Source organism: Bos taurus, chromosome 6, assembly GCF_002263795.3.
Source record: "Bos taurus isolate L1 Dominette 01449 registration number 42190680 breed Hereford chromosome 6, ARS-UCD2.0, whole genome shotgun sequence".
Taxonomy (NCBI): domain Eukaryota; kingdom Metazoa; phylum Chordata; class Mammalia; order Artiodactyla; family Bovidae; genus Bos; species Bos taurus.
The window spans coordinates 91,732,952-91,754,431 of NC_037333.1; the positions used below are offsets into that span (position 1 = coordinate 91,732,952).

General features: G+C 45.9%; 2 protein-coding genes across 2 annotated transcripts in view; one reads left to right on the forward strand and one right to left on the reverse strand.

Annotated features, from left to right (window-relative positions):
• Nucleotides 1–239: 239 nt before the first annotated feature.
• On the reverse strand, nucleotides 240–4,383 carry SOWAHB (sosondowah ankyrin repeat domain family member B). Its single transcript, XM_002688360.6, has one exon. It carries the CDS (start codon nucleotides 3,997–3,999, stop codon nucleotides 1,666–1,668), a length of 2,334 nt encoding a protein of 777 aa, XP_002688406.2. The 5' UTR covers nucleotides 4,000–4,383; the 3' UTR covers nucleotides 240–1,665.
• A 60-nt stretch (nucleotides 4,384–4,443) lies between these two features.
• SEPTIN11 (septin 11) overlaps nucleotides 4,444–21,480 on the forward strand; it is a 139,328-nt gene continuing 122,291 nt past the window's right edge. Inside the window, exon 1 of the mRNA XM_059887577.1 lies at nucleotides 4,444–4,612. The gene's annotated coding sequence lies outside the window, so the exon portion shown is untranslated. The remainder of the gene's footprint in view (nucleotides 4,613–21,480) is intronic.

A 21,480-nucleotide genomic window follows, 5' to 3' on the forward strand; every position in this document is an offset into this window, starting at 1 on the left:
AGTAAAAACATTTCCTTGATTTTTAAAAGAAGTTGACATTTTTGTGATTTTTCTCCACCCTTGGAGATCACCGGGTTTACTAGAGTATTCACATAAGTGTTTATCTTTTATCTTTAAAAATTTCATTTCTCCTAACCATACACCTGCCATCTGTGCCTGTAGCTTTCTTGATTTGATTTGCTAAAGTTTCATCCTGAGTATAGGCCTTTTTGGAGAAAAGTAATACTTAGATTCATTTATTCTGCCTGTTTTTTGTTTTTTAATAGAACAGAAAGATATTTATTTCAGCAAAATTATAAAGTAAAACTACAAAGAAACAAAAATATTTGACATTCACTGAGACACAATTTTGTAAAGAAGAAAGTTAACAGTAATCAGCATTATTGAAGAACAATATACTACAAATATCTGTTGATATTTTAATGGGGGGGGGGAGCCAGAAGAAACACAAAAATACGTTAAAAATACAACATCATTGCCACAGCACATAAAAATATCTCCATAAAAAATTAACTATTTCGAATTGGACACTTAACCTTGCAACTCTCTTTGAACTGACATTCTGAAATCTTGATGTCCTGCTGCAGTTTATTAACTAGTCATTTTTATTCCATGGATCCACAGAGATCAGTCTCATCACAAACAAATAAAAGAGCACTTCCTGTTAGACACAGCACTAACTCAAGGCTAATATTTAATCTTAATTGGCAACGAGTTTAGTGCAAATAAAATTATATTTAGCAGCTTAGAGAATTCCTGGTGGGGATGCATTCACCTCACAACCCTTATTGCATCCCCAGAACAAAATCATTTCTCTTTTCATGAGTATGAATATTGGCCATTCAGACCTACTAAAAACTACTAATGCTAATTCTGCCATTTGTCACAGGAGTTTCCATAAAAGATGGTTTCAGTCACTATGCAAATGAGCCATACAGTTTTTACATTTGGAAAGTTCCCCTTAGTTTTGATTTTTTTTTTAAAGCAGGGCCTGAATGTCAGTCACAACTGGATCTTACCCAACTGCTTCTCTGAAAAGAGGCATTAATCTTTTCTTGCACTGGCCACCAAAGATCGCATTAAAAGGAAAACCTGAGGATAGGGTAGATGAATCTCTTAGTGCAACTTGTACTCTCCAGTAATAATTTTATTGCACCGATTTGAATGCAAAAAAAAAAAAAAGAGAGAGAGAGAGGAAAGAAGAGGAACCATCTGATTTCAAACCTGGTACTTTTCCTCTCAGCCAAGATATATTCTCCAAATGAATGGAAGCCAGAGAGTTCCTAGCCAGCGAGAGGATTTTGTTTGAGGCTTGTCAGTTCCTTGAATTGCCTCTCTTCTTGTTAGACATCTGTTCCCTCTTTAGCCAAGGCCTGGGGTGGCTGCTTGGGAGAATGGCGTGGCCACCTGTGCCCAGGTGGCAAAGGAAGGGGAAGAACACCCAGGTTTAGGCACCTGACTCTTGTCTACATTCACCATTAGAAAGCTTGGATGACCTTGAAGGCCCAGGATGTGCTGACACAGAATAAAGGGAGGTAAACAGGCAGGCCATCTCACTTGACCTCTCAACCAACTCCTCAGCAATTTTTCCACTCTCCCTGGATTCTCTCACTGAATAGCTCAAGGATGGGGGTGTGGAGGCCATGTTGGAGAGAGGGGCTCCCCTCAGGCACTGTCCTCTTCTCTTTCCCTCAGATTGGGGCATTTCTCATACTGGTTGGCCAGCTTCCATTTGGTGTGCTGACTTTTGAGGAGTGCAGCTAAGGAAGTCTTTCGGGTGACATGTCGAGATACTTCCTGGCTCTTGACCTTCCTGGTGGGGGAAGAGCTACGAACCAACGAATAGGTGGGGAAAATGGGCTTGCCCCGTGGGGCTTCCAGTAGCTGCCATATTTCCCCAGAGGTATTGCTGGTCAGATACTGCCAAGGCTTCTTCCCACTGCTGTCCCGGATGTTTACACGAGATGCCAGCCTTTGCACAAGCAATTTGATGATCCCCTGGTGGCCGTGAATGGCCGCAAGGTGCAGTGGGGTGTACCCGCAGCTGGACTTCACATTGACATCAAGAGCAACCCCTGCTTTCTGTGCACTTGAGGCCAAGTCCTGAAGGGCCCTGAGGGCACCATGCTTGGCTATCCAGTGCAAGGCAGTGTACCCGGTCAAGAAGTCTTTGTGCAAAGCCAGCTGGGGGTCCTCCCAGAACAAACTCAACACCCGAATCCAAGAGCCACTGGCCAGCTTCACGATCCATTCATGCTCCCTGGCATCGAGGGGGACAAGGGATGACTTGTGCTCCGAAGATCTGTGGGGGACCAAGGCCGCGAGCCTGTCCCCTCCAGGGACCTGCCAGCTGTGTGGATGATTCCGCTCAGCGGCAGCAGCAGCTTTAATGTCTGCATGTGCTAGTGTCAATGCAGCATCCACCCTTGGGCTGGACATGGCTCCCACTCTGGAGGGTTTCCTGGACCGGGGTGGGCGCCGGCTCCTTTTCAGCAAATCCTCCTGAAGGCACTCTTCATCAGAGGAGGACAATTTGGCTCTCCCAGCCCTGGAGTTCCTCCTTAGGGATCTCCTTAGTTTGGGAGCTGGCCAGGATAAAGGTTGGGGGTCGCCTGCAGGACCATCAGCTCCTGTGGAGACCGGCTGAGAGGTGTGAGCATCCCCTACATTCCTGAGGCCCTGGGGGCTCCTAGTGGGCCTGGCCTCCTTTGGAGGAGCCCCGGCTGGATTCCTGAGTCTTCTCCCATCTGGGGCTCCCAGGGCCAGACGCAGCCCGTCTTCGGAACCTCCAGGGGACTCTTTGGGGCCGCTGCTGCTCTCCTCACTGCCATGGCTCTCCTGTTCCACGAAGTCCTCCAAATCCTGGAGGGACAGCTGACAACGAATGCTGCGAAAGACTGCCAGCTGAGAATCCCCGGGCCAGACTTCCGAAACAGTGGGAAAGACGAGAGACTGAGAAGGAGGAGGGGGTTCCGCGGGCGCTGACTCAGATTCCTGGACCCAGGAGCCCTGCTCCGAGGGCAGCCGAGGGAAGTCGTCTGGCAGCACCGACCAGGCTCGGACTGGGCCGTGGTCCCGGGTCTCGGGTACCTGGGGGTGTCTGGCTACCCACTCGCGAGTGCGCTGCTGCTGCTGCTGCAGAGTGGAGTAATGCACGGAGCCCGGGGTCACCGGCGCGGGAGGATCTCCTGCGGGACTGGGACTGGACAAGACAGCGGGCGGTGCAGCAGCCTCGACGGTGGCAGGAGGCGAGCGGGGCGTGGCAGGCCCTGGCGGGGGCTCCGCGAGAACACCTTCCCACTGCGGCCTGGGAGCCCCGCGGTCGTCCTGGGCCAGCTTCTCCGCGGCGCTGGCGCTGGCGGTGGCGGGGTCCGGGAGCCCCCCCAGGCCGTTCTGGAGGCATTCCCAGCAGCAGCGGCCCTGCGTCTCTGCCGCCGCGCACCTGGCTCGGTCCTGAGCAGCCGCCGCCACAGCGGCCGCGGGCACCGGCGCCCGGTGTCCGGAGCGGCCCCTCGGCCTGCCGCCTCCCCGCGCCGCCTCCCGGGCGCCGCCCGCGGGGAGTCCATTGCAACCTGCGTCTGCGACCGGGGCTGCGGCACCTGCTGGCGCCTCCTCACGGCGGATCCGCCTCCCCGGCTGCGGTTGCGGCGGGTGTTCCCCCCGGCGCTCGGGGAGCGGGGAGCCGGGCGCAGCTCCCCCTGCAGGGGCGGCGCCCGCGGGCGGGTCGCGGGGTCGCCGCAGCCCCTCCTCCTCCCCTACAAGGTCCCGGTACCTCCTCTTGAGCACCACGTACTTGGTGCCGTCGGGGTCCTGGCGCACTGCGGCGACCGAGTTGACGTAACCCTTGAAAAGCTCGCGGCGGCGCTGCTGCTGGCTGGGGGGCGCGTCGGGGTCGCGGAGGAAGCTCTTGAAGTGGCTCAGCAAGGCGGCGTTCGTCACCCGGCCCCCGGCCTGGCAGAGAAAGTCCAGGAGGGCCTCCTGGCTCAGCTCCCGGGCCATCGCGGCCCCGTCGTCCCCCGACCCCGAGGTGTCTGCGTCTCGCCCTCCCAGCGCTCTCCCGCGCCAGCGGAAACCCCGGCCTGGAGTGTGTCACCTGCGCCCAGAGTGGCGCCACCCGCCTCCATCAGCCGCGGCCTGCGGGCAGACCCAGAACGTGCCGAGAGGGTGGCGGGCTCCCCGCGGCCACAGGCCCCGCGCGCCGCCCAGGTGGGAGAGAGCGGCTCCCTGGGCCGGCCCTGCGCGCCGCGCGCCGCGACTCCCCGCGGCGAAAGTTCCCGGGATCGGCCGGAGCCGGCTTCACCTGCGCCCTGGCAACTCCTCCTCCCCGGCTCTGGGGGAAGGGCCTGGCCCGCCTCCTCCTGTCCCTCCGCCCTGTGAGGTCTCCCCCACCCCTGCCACCCATCCCAGATGAGTCAGGCGGGTCCGAACCGGGAAGAAAGCGCCATAGGTGAGGTGGCCGGCGACCCGGCGGCGGCCACGAACCGCGCGGCCGGTCGCGCAGCCGCTCCCGGCCCGGGGCGGGAAGGCAGGTAGGCGACCCGCCGCTCCTCTAGGTTTCGGCCACGTAGGAAATGAAAACAAAAGAGCTGTTCTCGCCCGCTCCTTTCTTAGAGTAAGTCCGGGCTGAAGTCGCTGGGTGGGGGAAAATGTGCAAATTAACCAGTGTCTTGCGATCTCTCCAAACACACCTTACTTTAACGCTGTAGGCTAATAATTTCAGATACCCGGAGGCAGCATCGAGGTGCGGGGGTGTGGGGTGGGGGACAAATTTCGCTTCCAAAGCAAGCCCATCTAGATTTCGGGATAACCCCTGGGGCGACTCCTCCGGACGCTTGCTCCTAGGGGTCAGAATACGCCCAAAATCTGCACTGAAAAGAGAAATCACTCTGAAGGTTACAGGTCGGTTACAGGAAGGCCTTTTTCCTTCCTAGCAGTCTCACGCTAAGCTGCTGAAAAAAAATCAAATTTGATGTGTGAATTCCCTAGTAGCTGATATGGACAGTTAAGTTATCTGGTGCCCTTGCTCTTATTTACTCCAACATTTATGAACAGAAGAGATTTGTACAGTCTCTTTTGTGTTGGCTCAAGTGGTGAAGTTGGTTCCCTCCAAATGTCACATTTCCTCCAGGCATTCAGAATGTGAGAGCAGTACAGGCTGGCTGGATTCCACCAGGTTGTCCCCAGCATTCAGCTTGACTCTCATTCTCCACTGAGGGGCTGTAAACTTCCTACTTCCAGGGACTGGTAGACTGCCTGTGTGCCTTTGTGGTTGTTAAATCGTGTCCAACTCTTTGCGACCCATGCATGGACTTTGTGGTTGTTAAATCGTGTCCAACTCTTTGCAACCCATGGACACAAGGCTCCTCTGTCCATGGGGATTCTCCAGGCAAGAATACTGGAGTGGGTTGCCATTTTTTCCTTCAAGGGATCTTCCTGACCCAGAGATGGAACCTGCATTTCCTGCATTGGCAGATTCTTTACCAGTGAGCCACCAGGGAAGTCCCATTTGTAGACTAGATCTTGACAAACTCTAGTATGAAAATCTTGGCCTCTTCAAGACAGTAGAATTACAGCACGTTTCCTAACCGTTGCTTCTTCTACATTTTACCTGTCCACATGTTCATCCTGAAATAATCCTTCTGGTCCTGTTCTGTTTCTTTATTAGTCTTTCAGTTCAGTTCAGTCACTCAGTCGTGTCTGACTCTTTGCGACCCCATGAATTGCAGCATGCCAGGCCTCCCTGTCCATCACCAACTCCCAGAGTTCACCCAAACCCATGTGCATCGAGTTGGTGATGCCATCCAGCCATCTCATCCTCTGTCGTCCCCTTCTCCCCCTGTCCCCAATCCCTCCCAGCCTCAAGAGTCTTTTTCAATGAGTCAACTCTTCGCATGATGTGGCCAAAGTATTGGAGTTTTAGCTTTAGCATCAGTCCTTCCAAAGAAATCCCAGGGCTGATCTCCTTTAGAATGGACTGGTTGGATCTCCTTGCAGTCCAAGGGACTCTCAAGAGTCTCCTCCAACACCACAGTTCAAAAGCATCAATTCTTTGGCGCTCAGCTATACACAGGCCCAAATACTTTTCTTGTTTTATCTACTTACCTATCTGATTCCCTGCCCTCTCCCATTCTTTTCTTTAGCTGCCTTCTTATTTCCTTCTGTTGTGACTGTTTATCCTCACCCCAACTGTAACAGCAAATATGCTTATTTTTTATATCCTCTGCTGGCCATATTTCCTATTTTCTCCTCCACATCAGTGCCAGTCTTCCTTCTTGTACTCCCTTCATCTTTCCACTTTTTCTTCTTTTGCTCTCCTATTTTTAATTGTTTCATAAGCCCCTGTCCTTTTTGCTAAGGGAAGGTATTGAAAGTATCTCGGCCTCACAATTGTCAACTTGTGTTACTGTGGGCCAGTTTTACTGACTGACACATAGGTCACATTAGCTGAGCTTGGTTTAAGTCTCCAACATACCCTGGTACTTTTCCATGAATGAATTGGAACCCTTGGCTTTAAATTATTTAGGTCAGAAAGAAGAACTGGGAAACATTTTTGTCTATTTTTGTCATTTTCTTGAACCTGAACCCAAAACAGGGTTAAGAGGGGGTGTTTCCCACTGAGGTCTCCACATTAACATCAAGCTTTTGAAAGTGAAAGCTACTTTTTGCAACCACATGGACTGCAGCCTGCCAGGCTCCTCTGTCCATGGGGATTATCCAGGCCAGAATACTGGAGTGGGTAGCCTATCCCTCTCCAGCGGATCTTGCCGATCCAGGAATCGAACTGGGGTCTCCTGCATGGCAGGCGGATTCTTTACCAATTGAGCTATCAGGGAAGCCCAGATATTCAAGCCTTTAGAATAGTTATTAAAATAAAGGTTTTGTATTGCACTTTAGTTTCTTTTCATTTTTTTTTTTCCCTAATGGAGTCTTGATGGACCTGCCAGGTGTATCCACACCTGGGACAGGAGGGAAGACAAACGGAGAACTCAGATGGGCACTGAAGGGTGGCAAGTGGAAAGAATCCCCCTTTAGTACTTTTCAAAACTGGATAGGGTACTTGTGGCAAGAGAGGGTGATGACATAGAGATTTGAACTTGAAGCACTTAGACTAGAAAGAAAGGAAGGGGTCATCAAAGTCATGGTTGTTGAAATCAGATTATCTTTGGTTGAGGGTGCAACTAGGTCTGGAGGAGTAGAAAATGGGGAAAAAGGAAGAAAACCCCCCATTATTTAGCTTTCTGGGTGCCCAGGTGGTTTAACGTCCAGACTTTCTCTCCTTGCTCTTTTCTTCTTTGTCTACTTATTTATTTGGCTGTGCCAGGTCCTAGTCATGGCATGCAAACTCTTAGTTGAGACATGTGGGCTCTAGTCCCCTTACCAGGGATGGAACTCAGGCCCTCTGCATTGGGAGCATGGAGTCCTAGCCACTGGACCACCAGGGAAGTCCCCCTTCTCTCCTCCTTTTTCTCTCTTGTCCCAGGTTAAGGTGATGGTCTATAAGAATGCTCTTCACCATATCTCAGGGAACATTTTTATGCTTCCCTCATATACAGTTCATTATTTCCAGAAATATTTATGGGGCACTATGTTGGGCTTTCCTAGTAGCTCAGAGGGCTTCTCTGGTGGCTCAAACTGTAAAGAATCTGCCTGCAAAGCAGAAGACCCAAATTTGATCTCTGGGTCAGGAAGATCCCCTGGAGAAGGGCATGGCAACCCACTCCAGTATTCTTGCCTGGAGAATCCCCTAGACAGAGGAGCCTGGCATGGTCAGTCCATGGGGTCGCACAGATTGGACACAATCGATCAACTAACACTTTATGTTGCCCTGGCACTGCTGGAAATGAGTATAAAGAAGAACACGTACTTGAGAGCTAATGATTTATTGGAAGCAATAAGTAAAAGAGGCTTAAACCTGTGTGTTAAATAACTTAAAGACATGCATCTGATGCTGGAGAAACTGAGAGTGCGTAAAGGAAGAACTCAGCCTTAGCTTGCAGAGGATCGGGGACAGTTTTCCAGTAAGAGGCAACTTGGAGTAGAAGAGGTGAGGAAGAGGCAGAGGAAACAAAGGTACAACAGCACCAAGATCTGGCTCAACAGAGTCTATTTGGGGAACTAACTGCAAATACATATCCTTGACTTTGAGGAAGAGGATGTGTGAAGATGTGCTGGAAACAAAACTTGCAAAAGTAGGAGAGAGTCAGATGGTGAGGGGCCTAGGAAGTGGAGGTGGGCTAAGGAGGGGAAGCTTTGAAGAATTTGGGGGAGGGTAGTGACCCAACCAGATTTGATGTTTAGAAAGAGCATCCTGGAGATAAGTGCTGGTTTGGAATCGTGACCCATATTAATAAGTAAAAATAGCACATTGCAGAGCAATAATGTATTTAATCAAATCTCAGACAACACTGACTGTATGATACAGTTTGATTTCAGAGATATTAAAATATGAGGGGGAAAAAAGTGCCTCTTAAAGTAGAAGAGGGACTTCCTTGGTGGTCCAGTGGTTAAGAATCCACTGCAGGGGACGTGGATTGGATCCCTGCTTGGGGAACTAAGATCCCACATACTGGACAGTGTGCCACAAAAAGAAAGACCTATAAAAACTTTAGAAAAAAAAGAAAAAAGTCGAAGTAGAAGAAATGCAAGTGTATTTGGGAGTAAGATTTGAGGTCTGGATCAGGGTAATTTTAACTTTTTCTTTACAGCCTTATACGCGATTGGCTATTTTACAATAAGAGTATACTCCTTTTTAGTTTGAAAAAGACACTGAAGGAAAAGAGACATAACTGAATAACAATGACAAAGGGGAAAAAAAGCAATGTCAAATCTTTAGGCTGGAGGAGGGAGATGGAGGCCAGCAGGAAGAACAGTCTGGAAATGACTGACATAATCCATAAAAGGGGGCCAAAAGGTCTACATTCAACAGTGTTAGAGAAAGAGATGAATGGATGGATTGGAGAGATGGGCCATGTCAATAGGATCCGGAGCCAGAGGAGTCGGAGGTAAGGAACAACCTGGCTCCTTTCACGTACCTGGCCAACTCGCTAGATGGATGTGTTAACCATATACACAAACAGTAAATGTAGAACAAAAAGTCAGTTTTGGAAACAAGAAAGATGATCAGTTCAGCTTGGGTCACACTAAGTTTGAAATGGCTACAGGCCTTAAAAACAGGAATGTCTAAAAGACAGTTGGCCATATAGATTGGAGGCTCCAAGAATGTATGCCGTTAGTGTATACAAGCAGTCATTTAAGCCACAGGTGATGATAAAATTGCTTAGAAAGAGATATGCCAGCAGTGGGAAGGGGAGGGGGTGGAGAGTGAAAAAGGGAAATAAACCTGTTAGGAGACTTAGAAGGAGCAGTTAGAGGGGGCAGGGGAACACCCCTGAGTGGTATCAAGGAAGCACAGAACTAGAAGGGGGAGCAGCCTTCTAGAGTTGATGCCAAGTTAGATAAGAGGTGAAATGTGACCCTAGCCTGTTAGGTCACTGGGGCCAGGTCTGGAGCAGTCTCCGGAGAATGCTGAGGACAGATCTCAGGTTATGGAGGGGTGTGGAGTGATTAGCAGGGAGAAAGATTTGACCCTGAAAAAAGGAGGAGAAAGAGAATTCTAGATATGGAGACTATCAGATCATGTAACCTAAGATCTGTTTTTGGTAGTTGTTAGAAGAGATATGATCATGTCTATGTGCTGAGGGAAAAAAGCCAAGAAAGGATAAGTTGAAAGACCTAGAGGAGAGGGTAAATAATTGATGAAACAGGGTGTGGGGGTGGGGCTGGAGTCCAGAGTTCAGATGGAGAGATTCCCTGGGAGAGGATAGAGAGCCACTCCTCCACTGAGAACAGAAAGAAGAAAAATGGCTATTGCATTAATTAGGGGGCTAAGAGATGGGGAGGAGGTACTTGAGGACGTCTTGGTGGGGTTGAAAAGTAGGTACAAGGCAGTAAGTGTATATAGAGCTAGAAGTTTAGGTTACTGTAAGTAGGACATCAGATATTCTTAGGTCTTGAGGCTTAAGGCTTTCAAAATAAAATGATTTAGACTTGATGACGAGATTAAGAGCCTGACCACATGTAGTGGAAGTGAGAGGCTTTGGAGGAGATCCATCACAGAACTGTGACTTGGGGTGTTGAATGAGGATAGTGAAGTCATCTAGGAGTGAGAGGATACCATGGAATCACTGACGTAAATCTTTAGTACTACGGTATGAGTAACACAAATGGCATTTTGCCAGGAGCAATCGCTCAGCTAACAGTGTAGTATAGTGACTCACAAATGCGTGTCACATTCCAGCTTATTCTCCTTTATTTGATCCTCAGAACAAGTATGGGAAGTGTGTAGGACAGAGATCATTGTCTTGTAGGAAGTAGCTCTCCTTGCTATTAATATATACGTATGTTTTGTAGGATGTATACTGATGGGCTTGTTCTTTGCCTTCTGTCCAAACTTCTACTGTGGCTGTAGAGTGGAAATCTCCACCCAAGAGGGTGGAGCTGCCCAGTGTCAACCCTCCAGGTTAAAGCTGGAGCTAAGGTGCACCACAAAAGGCAGGAGAGACCCCCAGGGTGCTAGCCCACCCTCCCTCTTTCTCTCTCTCCTCCTTCTCCCCCTCCCCTTCTGTTTGTCTTCTCTCTTCTCCTCCTCACCGCCCCCACCCTTTCTCCTCATTCTCCTCTCTCTATCTCAGATTTGGACTTCCAGAAGCCTGGATACTCCCCAGGGTGCTCTGAAATAGCCAGGGGAAAGCATTTTTATGCTGGACTACAAGCTGAGGTCAAGGGCACTAATTTACAAGTCAGATGATCTAATGATATGGGGCTCACTGCATTTATTTCTCTTCTCCTGTCCTGAGCCTTTAGTCATTAATTTATTCATCAATATTTATCAAGGGCCTACCATATATGCACTTTGCTGGAGCTGGAATGCAATGATAAACCAAACAGACAGATTCTCTTTTAGGAAACCTAGGTCCAGTAGGGAAAAGACAGAAAATAAACACAAAAATAAATAAGAAAATGTCAGTGATCAGGTACAAGGGCCAAGTGATAAGATATTGACTGGAGAGCTATTCTGGCCAGGATGGATGAGGAAGGTCTTTCTTTGAAGATATCAATCAGTGGAGATCTCAGTGATGAGGAGACAGTCAGGTGAAGGTGGAGGAGAGGGGAGCAGGATGGGAAAACATTTCAGAAGGACTAACTAATGTTATGTCAGAAATGAGTGTGATGTGGGACTTCCCAAATGGCCCAGTGGTTAAGAGATTGCTTCCAAAGCAGGGGGTGTGGGTTTGATCTCTAATCAGAGGCCTAAGATCCCACATGCTGCTGGGTATGACCAAAAGATTTTAAGAATCAAACAAGAACTGAATGTGATATTATAGAAAGCTAGCAAAATGCCATGAATTCCATATAAATTAGCATGATGTGTTTATAAATTAATTGCCCAATAAACTTCTATGACAACTTTTTCTATTTAGTATATACTCTTGATCATTTAATCAAAATTTTCACAATGAAAAGATAATTCATTTTCTTTTCTTATTTACGCTTTATGATTGATAGTTCGGATGCTTAAAGCGTATCACTTCACACGCAAAAATGCTGGTTGTAGAACTGCTATAAATTTTTGTCATATGAGCACAAGAATTCTGATACATTTATCTCACCAAGCTCTTCTTTCAAATTTATTTTATTGAAGGATAGTTGATTTAAAATGTGTTAATTTCTGCTGTACAGGCAAGTGACTCAGTTATATACATATATATGTTCTTTCTCATGTTCTTTTCCATTATGGCTTATCGCAGGATATTGAATATACAATTTCCTGTGCTGTACAACAGGACCTTGTTGTTTATCCATTCTATATAAAATATCTGTTTGCATCTGCTAACCTCAAATTCCCCATCCATTCCCTCCCCACTGTCCCCCCAGCAACCACAAGTCTGTTCTCTGTCTTATTTCACAAAATTCTTATCAAAAAAGAAAAAAAAAGTGTTTGTAATTGTTTATGCTTTATTATCAAGTATATTCCTAACAAGGAAAGAAACTGTTGTTGGTTTTTTAATTGGGGAGAGTTGCCCAAGCATACACTATTTAAAAAAATATTTATCTATTTGGCTGTGTTGGCATCTTCGTTGCATTATGCGGGATCTTTTGTTGCAGCACATGGATTCCCTAGTTGTGGTGTACAGGTTCCAGAGTGCTCAGGCTCAGTTGTTCTGTGGCATGTGGGATCTTAGTTCCCTGACCAGGGATCAAACCTGCATCCCCTGCACTGAAGGCAGATTCTTAACCACTGGACCAACAGAAAATTCCCATCAAGCATTCATTATATTCCCCCAGCTTTATTGAGGTATAACTGACAAATTAAAAATTACATATATGTTTTAAATTAAAACACTTGCTCCTTGGAAGAAAAGCTATGACAAACCTAGACAGCATGTTAAAAAGCAGAGACATTACTTTGCCAACAAAGGTCTGTATAGTCAAAGCTATGGTTTTTCTAGTAGTCATGTATGAATGTGAGAGCTGGACCATAAAGAAGGCTGAGCACTAAAGAACTGATGCTTTTGAACTGTGGTGTTGGAGAAGACTCTTGAGAGTCCCTTGGACTGCAAGGAGATCCAACCAGTCCATTCTAAAGGAGATCAGTCCTGGGTGTTCTTTGGAAGGACTGACGCTAAAGCTGAAACTCCAATACTTTGGCCACCTCATGCAAAGAGTTGACTCATTGGAGAAGACCCTGATGCTGGGAGGGATTGGGGGCAGGAGGAGAAGGGGACGACAGAGGATGAGAGAGTTGGATGGCATCACTGACTTGATGGACATAGGTTTGAGCAAGCTCCAGGAGAAGGTAAAGGACAGGAAAGCCTGGTGTGCTTCAGTCCATGGGGTCTCAAAGAGCTGGACATGACTGAGCGACTGAACAACAACAAATGGTGTATTTGAGGAACAGAGAAAACCAGAGGCTAAGCTAGAGCACAATGAGAGAGGAAAGTATGAGATGAGAAGTCTTAGCCATGAGCAGAATCTGGGTCTTGCAAGACCTAGTGGGTTTTGGGTTTTAGTTTAAGTGTGATGGGAGACTATTGGGGGTTTATAATCAAGAGAGCTGCATGTGATTTATGTATAACAAAATATCTGGCTGCTGTGTTAATAATAGATTATCGGGGATGCAAAGTAGAAACAAAATTAGGAGACAGTTGCAGAGGGCCAGGCAAGAGATGGTGGTAGCTTGGAATGGCAAGGTATTGGATGTAGAGAAGGACTGAGATCTGGAGAATGTGCTGGTGGGTTGAATATAAATTCACCAAGATTGGAACTATCAGGGTAAGATCTGATTTGGGGACAGGAAGTCAAGCATTCCCTTTTGGAAAGGTTAAGTTTGGGATGAACATTAGCCACCTAAGGAATGATCTAGAATAGGCAGTTATTCAAGGATGGGGTCAGAGCTGGAGTCTTGAGCATTGAAATGGCGTTTAAAAGTTATGGGATTATTTGAATTTTTCTATGGAGGAACCCGGGGCTTCCTCGGGTGGCTCAGATAGTAATGAACCTATCTGCAAAGCAGGTGACCTGGGTTCAGTCCCTGGATTGGGAAGATCCCAGAAGGGAATGGCAACCCACTCCAGTATTTTTGCCTGGAGAATCCCATGGACAGAGGAGCCTGGTGGGCTACAGTCCATGGGGTTCACAAAGAGTTGGACACGATGGAACGACTAACACACACACACAGACACACAAACACACACACACAGGGAGGGAGCCTAGAAAGAGAAGAAAAAAGATCTATAACTAGCCCCAGCATTAGAGATCTAATCTTTAGTATCTTGCTTAAATATTTGACCCATCTCAGCCATACTATGGCAATGAGAGGAACTATAAAATCCTGGTTTGTCCTGCTAAGGCCAGTCTGCTGTTGTGGCTGTAATTTACCTTAGGGTGAGACACCCCAAGAATGAGGTTAATTTCAGGGTCTGGAGGAAGGTCCACTGAACCCTCCCTGATTGGAAAGTCTCCCTCCATTGCCAACTTTACAAGATACAGGCTAAAAGTTTGTTAAAGGAGTCAACAGATTTTCCATGTATATTCTGATTTTCTGTGTATAGGAAAATCAAGTTTCAGAGCTCAGTGTCTTGTGGAATCGGTGCTCACATCAAGTTGACATCAAATCTAGCATTTTGTACCAGAGGCATAATCTTTCCTCAACTCTCTGGAGTACTTGACACAGTTGACTATTTTCTCTCCCTTTGGAATCTCTGTCTTGGCTTCTACAATCTTTACTCTTTCCTGGTTCTTCTCTCACCTCTCAGACCCAACTCTGACTCTCCCTTGTTAACTCTTCTTTCCATGTTCTTTGCTTGTTCTCTGGGTTCTACCTGAAGGATGTTGTCTGTTTTCCCAGACTCACTTACCACCTACATTCTTAAGATTCCCAAATCTGTCTGTGATGCTCAGCTAGAAAAGGCACAGACTTTCAAGTAACTACTGTAGTCTTGACTCGCCTTACTTTTTAAATTTTATTTATTTATGTATGGCCACACACAGCAAATGGGATCTTAGTTCCCCAACCAGGGATCAAACCCATAGCCTCTACATTGGAAGCAGAGTCTTAACCACCAGACCACTAGGGAAGTTCCATGTAACTATCTCTAAATTGGCCAATGTACAAACTTTTGGGACCTCCATTTCTTCATGGGGAAATTGGAACAGATAATTCTGAAGTTCTTTCCAGTGCTCACATTCTGACTCTGAATTGGTGTTTCTTCTCATGATCTCTGTAGTAATAATGACATTGATTTTATGCTCTGTGCCAGACATGGAGCCAAATACTTCACACTTATGAATATATTTATTTCTCCCAACAGATTTCTATGAGGTAGGAGCTAGTAGTATCTTTATTTTATAGTGGAAGGCTTCAAGATCCAAATAATGTAATTTCCTACTATTTCGTCACCAGTAAGTGGCAGAGCCAGGCTTCAGACCCTGAAAGTTTGAGTAGAGCCAGCATCGTTTAGCCCCTGCCCTCTTCTTACTATTTCCCTTCAAAGCCCCTGACCCCTGATCTGCTCTCTCACCTGAGCCCCACATCCCCCCTGCCTCCACGGGACCTTTACTCCTTCTGTTGCCCCTCTCCTTGTGTCTTCATCCTCTTCCTCTCTTCATCCCCAAGGGTTGCTTTCCTTCCTAAAACAAAACAAGACACCAGCACCTTGCTCTGAACCGCTCGCCTTTGGTCACCGTCTTAGCTCACCCTCATCATTCCTCCAGATGTCACCCCCTCCCAGAGGGCTTTCCTGACCATGTGGATAAATCAGCTTCCACTTCCAGGCACTTCTGTTTGGGGAAAGTGAGGTTTGAGATGTCCATTAGACATTTAAGTAGAGACGGCAAGTGAGCAATTGGATACACAGTTCTTGCACTTAACTTGCACAGCATCTAACATTCTGCTATTAACAATAACTTCTGTATTTGTTCATTTTCATGTGGTCCCCTCAACAAGATCATGTGTTCTGTAGGTAGGACTGTGTTCCCCACTGACAAAGAATTAGTTGTGGAGAGGACTCAGAATAGCATGATCTATTCATTTTCTGGGGCTGCTAGAATGCATTATCACAAACTGGGGTGTGGGTGTCATGAAATAACAGATTTATTCTGTCACAGCTCAGGGGCTGAGACATTGGAAATCGAGTTGTGGGTAGGGCCACCCTCCCTCTGGAGACTCTAGGAGAGAATCCTCCTTTCCCTCTTCCAGCTCCTGGATGTTGTTGTTGTTCAGTCACTCAGTTGTGTCCGACTCTGAGACCCCATGTACTCCAGCATGCCAGGCTTCCCTGTCCTTCACCATCTCCAAAAGTTTGCTTAAACTCATGTCCATTGAATTGATGATGCCACCCAATTATCTCATCTTCTGTCACTCCTTTCTCCCCCTGCCCTCAATCTTTCCCAGCATCAGAGTCTTTTCTAATGAGTCAGCTCTTCATATTAGGTGGCCAAAGTATTGGAGCTTCATCTTCAGCATCAGTCCTTCCAATGAATATTCAGGGTTGATTTCCTTTAGGATTGACCAACCAAGGGACTCTTAAGAGTCTTCTCCAGCACCACAGTTGGTAACTGCCTGCATTCCTTGGCCTGTGGCCACCTCACTCCCATCTCTGGCTCCATCTTCACCTGGTCTTTCTTCTCTGTGCCTCTCCTCTTCCATCTCTTATAAGATTTGGATTTAGGATTTAGGGCTCACTCAGATAATCCAGGATGATCTGATCACAAGAACCTGAATTTACTTGCATTTGCAAATCCTTACCTTTTTACAAATAAAGTGACATTCACAGGGTCCAGAGATTCGGACATAAATTTTGGGCAGCCACTATTCAACCCACTACACAAGGAAACAGGAAGACTTTCAGACAGGTCTTTGTTTATCCTGGCTAGCTTAAATTCCCCTCAAGATTCGGCTCAGTGGTTGCCCAGTCAAGGGAGCCGCACCACCAGCTCTAGTATATGCCTCTCCTATAATGATAATAGTTATTGCATATTCAGCACCATTTTAAGGGCTTTATGTGTATAAACTCACTTAACTCTTGCCACAACCCTATGAGATCGAAAGCTAATGGTCTGTTTTGGGCTTCCCTGGTCTGGCTCAGACAGTAAAGAATCTGCCTGCAGAGTGGGGGTCCTGAGTTCAGTCCCTGGATTTGGAAGATCACCTAGAGGAGGGCATGGCAACCCACTCCAGTATTCTTGCCCAGAGAATTCCATGCACAGGAGAGCCTGGCAGGCTATAGTCCATGGGGTTATAAAGAGTTGGACACAGCTGAGCAACTACATGCCTAATGGTCTGTTTTAGTGTCTCTTCCCCAGTAGACCCCTGCCTCCTGCCAAGGCAACAACCAAGACTTATTATCGCTCTGTCCCTAGCATATACCATGGTATAGCCAGGTTCTTTATCAAGGCTGGTGGGTTGAATAAATGACTGAGCAAGAGATATGCTGGTACTAAACTGGGCAGGGTTTTGACTATCAGATTGAGACGTTTGGATTTGGGAAATTCCCTGGCCCTTCAGTGGTTAGGACTCGACACGTTCACTGATGTAGCCTGGGTTCAGTCCCTGGTCAGGCAATTAAAGACCCCACAGCCATGCAACAGGGCCAAAAAAAAAAAAAAGGACATTTGGATTTCATCTTTTAGATCACAGGTGGCCAATAATTTTAAAGCTAAGAAGTGATAGGATGGATCCCTCTTTCAAATATATCCTCCTCTTGGGAGAAATCTTATCAAATATTATTTTAATTATCACCTCCAAATCACCAACTCCCCCGGGCTTTCCTCCTGAACTCTAGTCTCACACTGCCTGCTTCTTGCTGGGTCTCTCCAGGCTCAAATTCATCATGTCCAGACCAGCCTTCATCATGCTTCCCCCAAACTCACTCCTCCTGTGTTATTGAGCTCACAAGCATCCAAACAAGACAATTTGAATTAATCCCAAACACTTTCCTCACCCCCTGACTCTACTCCAATTAGTCATCAAGTGCTGTCAACCCCATCTCCTGAACTTTATCTCATATCCATTCCCTTGGCCTCTGCCATAGTTCAGGTTCTTGTATCTTTCACCTGGACCATTGCATTAGCCTCCTTGCCAGTCTCCTGGCCTCTACTCTTTCCTCTCCAACTCCAGCCCATTCTCCACTCTGCTGCTCACTTTATAAGCCTAAAAACCAGATCTGATAATTCACTTTCTTGCTAAAACAATAAATAAACAAAACTCCAAAACAACTCTGCAGTGGTTCTTAATTGCTTATAAGATCAAGGTCTTCGAGACCTGACAACAAAGATCTACTTTTTTTATGTGTGTTGAATGTCTGCTGTGTTTCTGGTACTGTGCTCATTGCATTCATGTACTGGTGAGGGAGGTGCCCCACAAGCTACAGATGGACACAGCTGTTTTCACTTGGGTGACCTCATGTCTTGGGCAGTAAGGGAAGTACCCTAAGGAATATTCTACAACTGGAAGAGGCTGAGAGTGGCATCCTTGCTGTTTGCTCTCAGGTTATATTGTCACTTTATTGCTATTTACATGCCTGTGGAGTAGCTTTACAGATGATATTTATCTAGTTTCAAATTAATCTTAACCAAGAAGGAAAATAATTTTAAATAATTCTCACTGGGCCTTCTCTGGTGGTCCAGTGGCTAAGACACCACAATCCCAATGCAGGGGGCCTGGATTTGATCTCTGGTCGGGAAGCTAGATCCTGCTTACCACAACTAAAGATCCTGCAAACTGCGACTAAGATCCAGTACACCCAAACACAAAAAAATAATAGTAGTTCTCACAAAGAAACTATGAATTAAAGACAATACTAAACTTTAAGCCAAGAAAATAATACAGTCAGCCCAAGGGACTGGGGCTACATCTAATGTGAGCCTTCAGCAATTTTAGACTTAAGACAATAAACTCCTAATCACATATGACAAAAACTGGCCCTCAAAATTTAAATTATGGTTAAAGAACCTTTGAAATAGAGATTTACAGTCTCCGTCTTTAATGACAGGCTCCTGCTTAAGCATATATTGGGGTTTGAAGTTTTAGTTGATAATGCCATTATGATTAGCCATATCTTTGTGTGTGTGTGTGTGTGTGTGTGTGCAAAGTATAAATAGAATCTGATGTGACTCTAATTTTTGTGTTTATGGAAGGGATGGCTCATAAGGATTCCCCAGTAGAGTATCAAGCTTTTATTAGTTCTCACAACCTTTGCTAGTATAACTCTCTCCTGGAAAAATAAAGCACCCAGACAAGTACAAATAAATTGCTTAGTTTCTTATTGTTAAACATTGCAAAACTAGAAAACAATGAGCTTTTAGTTCTCACTTTTTAAACTACTTAATTTTACCATGTTCATGATTGCGTGGGTGCTCAGTCATGTCTGACTGTTTGCAACCCCATGGACTGCAGCCAGCCAGGCTCCTCTGTCCATGGAATTTTCCTGGCAAGAATATTGGAGTGAGTTGCCAATGCCTACTCCAGGGGATCTTCCTGACCCAGGGATCAAATGCTTGTCTCTTGCATCTCCTGCATTGGCAGGCAGATTCTTTACCACTGAGCCACCTGAGAAGCCCATGTTCATAATTAGCAGTATCTTTATAATTGCTTATTTTTTCCTTAGAAGTTCTATTCATATTTGTTTTCACATGTTCCCTGCTGGCTCAGATGGTAAAGTCTGCCTGCAATGTGGGAGACTTGGGTTAAATCCCTGGGTTGGGAAGATCCCCTGGAGAAGGAAATGGCAACCCACTCTAGTATTCTTGCCTGGAAAATCCCATGGATGGAGAAGCCTGGCAGACTATAGTCCATGGGGTCTCACAGAGTTGTACACGACTGAGTGATTTCACTTTCTTTTCTTTACAATGTCATTAGTATGGTAGTACATGCATATAACTTTAAATAAATAAATTGCCCTGAGTTACTTGTCACTCCCTAATACTATTCCATTTTTCCTATAGCTTTGTGCTTTTTTTGTTTTTAAACTTTTTTTCTCAGTGTGTTTTCTCTCTTCTCCATTTGGCAGAATTCTAAGGATTATCCAAGCCTTCCCCGATATTGAAAGGCACAAAGAATCACTCTTCCCCCTCTCCTTTTAGAACATACCTTCAAGGTCCATCTCACTTGGTTCCACTTGTCTTGTCAGTGTCTCCCCTAGTGGATTGTGAGTTTCTAGATGATAAGAATCATTCTCACTCATCATTTTATCCCCAGTGTCCCACAGCTGCAAGTAGGGGGTGTTGCAAGTGTTAACTGAATTTAATCCTCTCACAAAATTCTGTGTCCTAAATTTCAAACTAATTTGACAGATATAGAAATATATGAAACAATTATGAGATATAAAGAGATAAAGGGCTACAAATTTCAAGCAAGAGGCTTAATTTCACATATAGCATTTTATAAGAATGATCCACAAGGTATGGTATGTAGGTCCTCTTGACAGACTATAAATTTAACAAATGCACAGTCTTCACTCATTATATGTGAGGGATGTGTAATTCCACAGATTTTCGTTTTTGCATACAACCAAGGGCTGCTTAGTAATCTACTAAATGGCTTATTAAAATTTGATATTTATAAACTGCAAGTTGTCACATATTGAAAGAGTGCGAAAGATTCTAATTTAGCATTCTACTCAAAAGTCTGTCAGTCACAAAAATGCTTGGCAAATACACACTTGCAGATAGTTGGATTTCCCTCCCAAATTCAAAAGGCCTATTTTTTATGCATGGTCACTGTTCGGAGAAGGCAATGGCACCCCACTCCAGTACTCTTGCCTGGAAAATCCCATGGACGGAGGAGCCTGGTAGGCTGCAGTCCATGGGGTCGAAAAGAGTCGGACACGACTGAGTGACTTCACTTTCACTTTTCTCTTTCATGCATTGGAGAAGGAAATGGCAACCCACTCCAGTATTCTTGCCTGGAGAATCCCAGGGACGGGGGAGCCTGGTGGGCTGCCGTCTATGGGGTTGCACAGAATCGGACACGACTGAAGCAACTTAGCAGCAGCGGCAGCAGCATGGTCACTGTTATATTGAGATAGCTGAGGTTCTGATTATAGTTTCTCCTGCTTATTAATTATATATTGCTGTTATTTGTGTTTTCTCATCATCAGTGTATTCTGGGAGTCATTCATCTGTTGGTTTCTTAGTGTGATAGTTTCAGACATGGGCTCTGGAGGTTGTGTCTTGCATGTAAAATCTGTGATGAACTTGGGCAAATTTTTAATTTTTCTGAGCCTCAAGTTTTGAGTTTTTCCATCTCAAAATGTGGCTTGTAGGTTGAAGTACTTATCTCATTGATTTGACATGAGAAGACATTGAGTTAATGCATTTAAAGTGTTTTCACAGAATGGTACTTGGTACACAGAGAAAGTGCCTGGCAGGTAGGACACAGTTATATTAGATTAGCTTTGGTTCAGCTAAGAATGACAGAAAATAGTGACTTATTAAGATAGAAGTATATTTCTTCCCATATAACCACACTCAGCCCAGAGTGTGTATGACAATCTCTGATCATCCTTTTCTTCTCATCTTGTTCCACTGTTTCTTAAAATGGGATTTCCATTCCATAGTCTGATGGCTGTTCCAGTACCAGCCATCATATCTGCATCCCAGCTTGCAGGAAGGAAGAATGGCAAAGAGAGGGCACACTTTTTTGTAAGGACTCTTCTCGGCTGCCACACACATCACTTCCACTTCCATGTCATTGACCAGAACTTGATCACATAGCTACATCTAGTTACAAAGGCAGGCTGGCAAATAAAATTTTGAGTAGGCATGTTCCCAACTAAGAAATGACGAGTTGGTTATTACAGAACTGAGTTGATCAACTGGAACATTATTGGCCTTTGGGCAGGACAACTCTTTATTGAGTGAGGCTGCTTTGTTTCAGGGGATTTACGCTTCCAGGCCCCAGATGCCACCTAAACCTCAGAG

Coding starts and splice junctions, on each gene's coding strand:
- SOWAHB (XM_002688360.6), bottom strand. CDS start 3,999: ATGGCCCGGGAGCTGAGCCAGGAGGCCCTCCTGGACTTTCTCTGCCAG.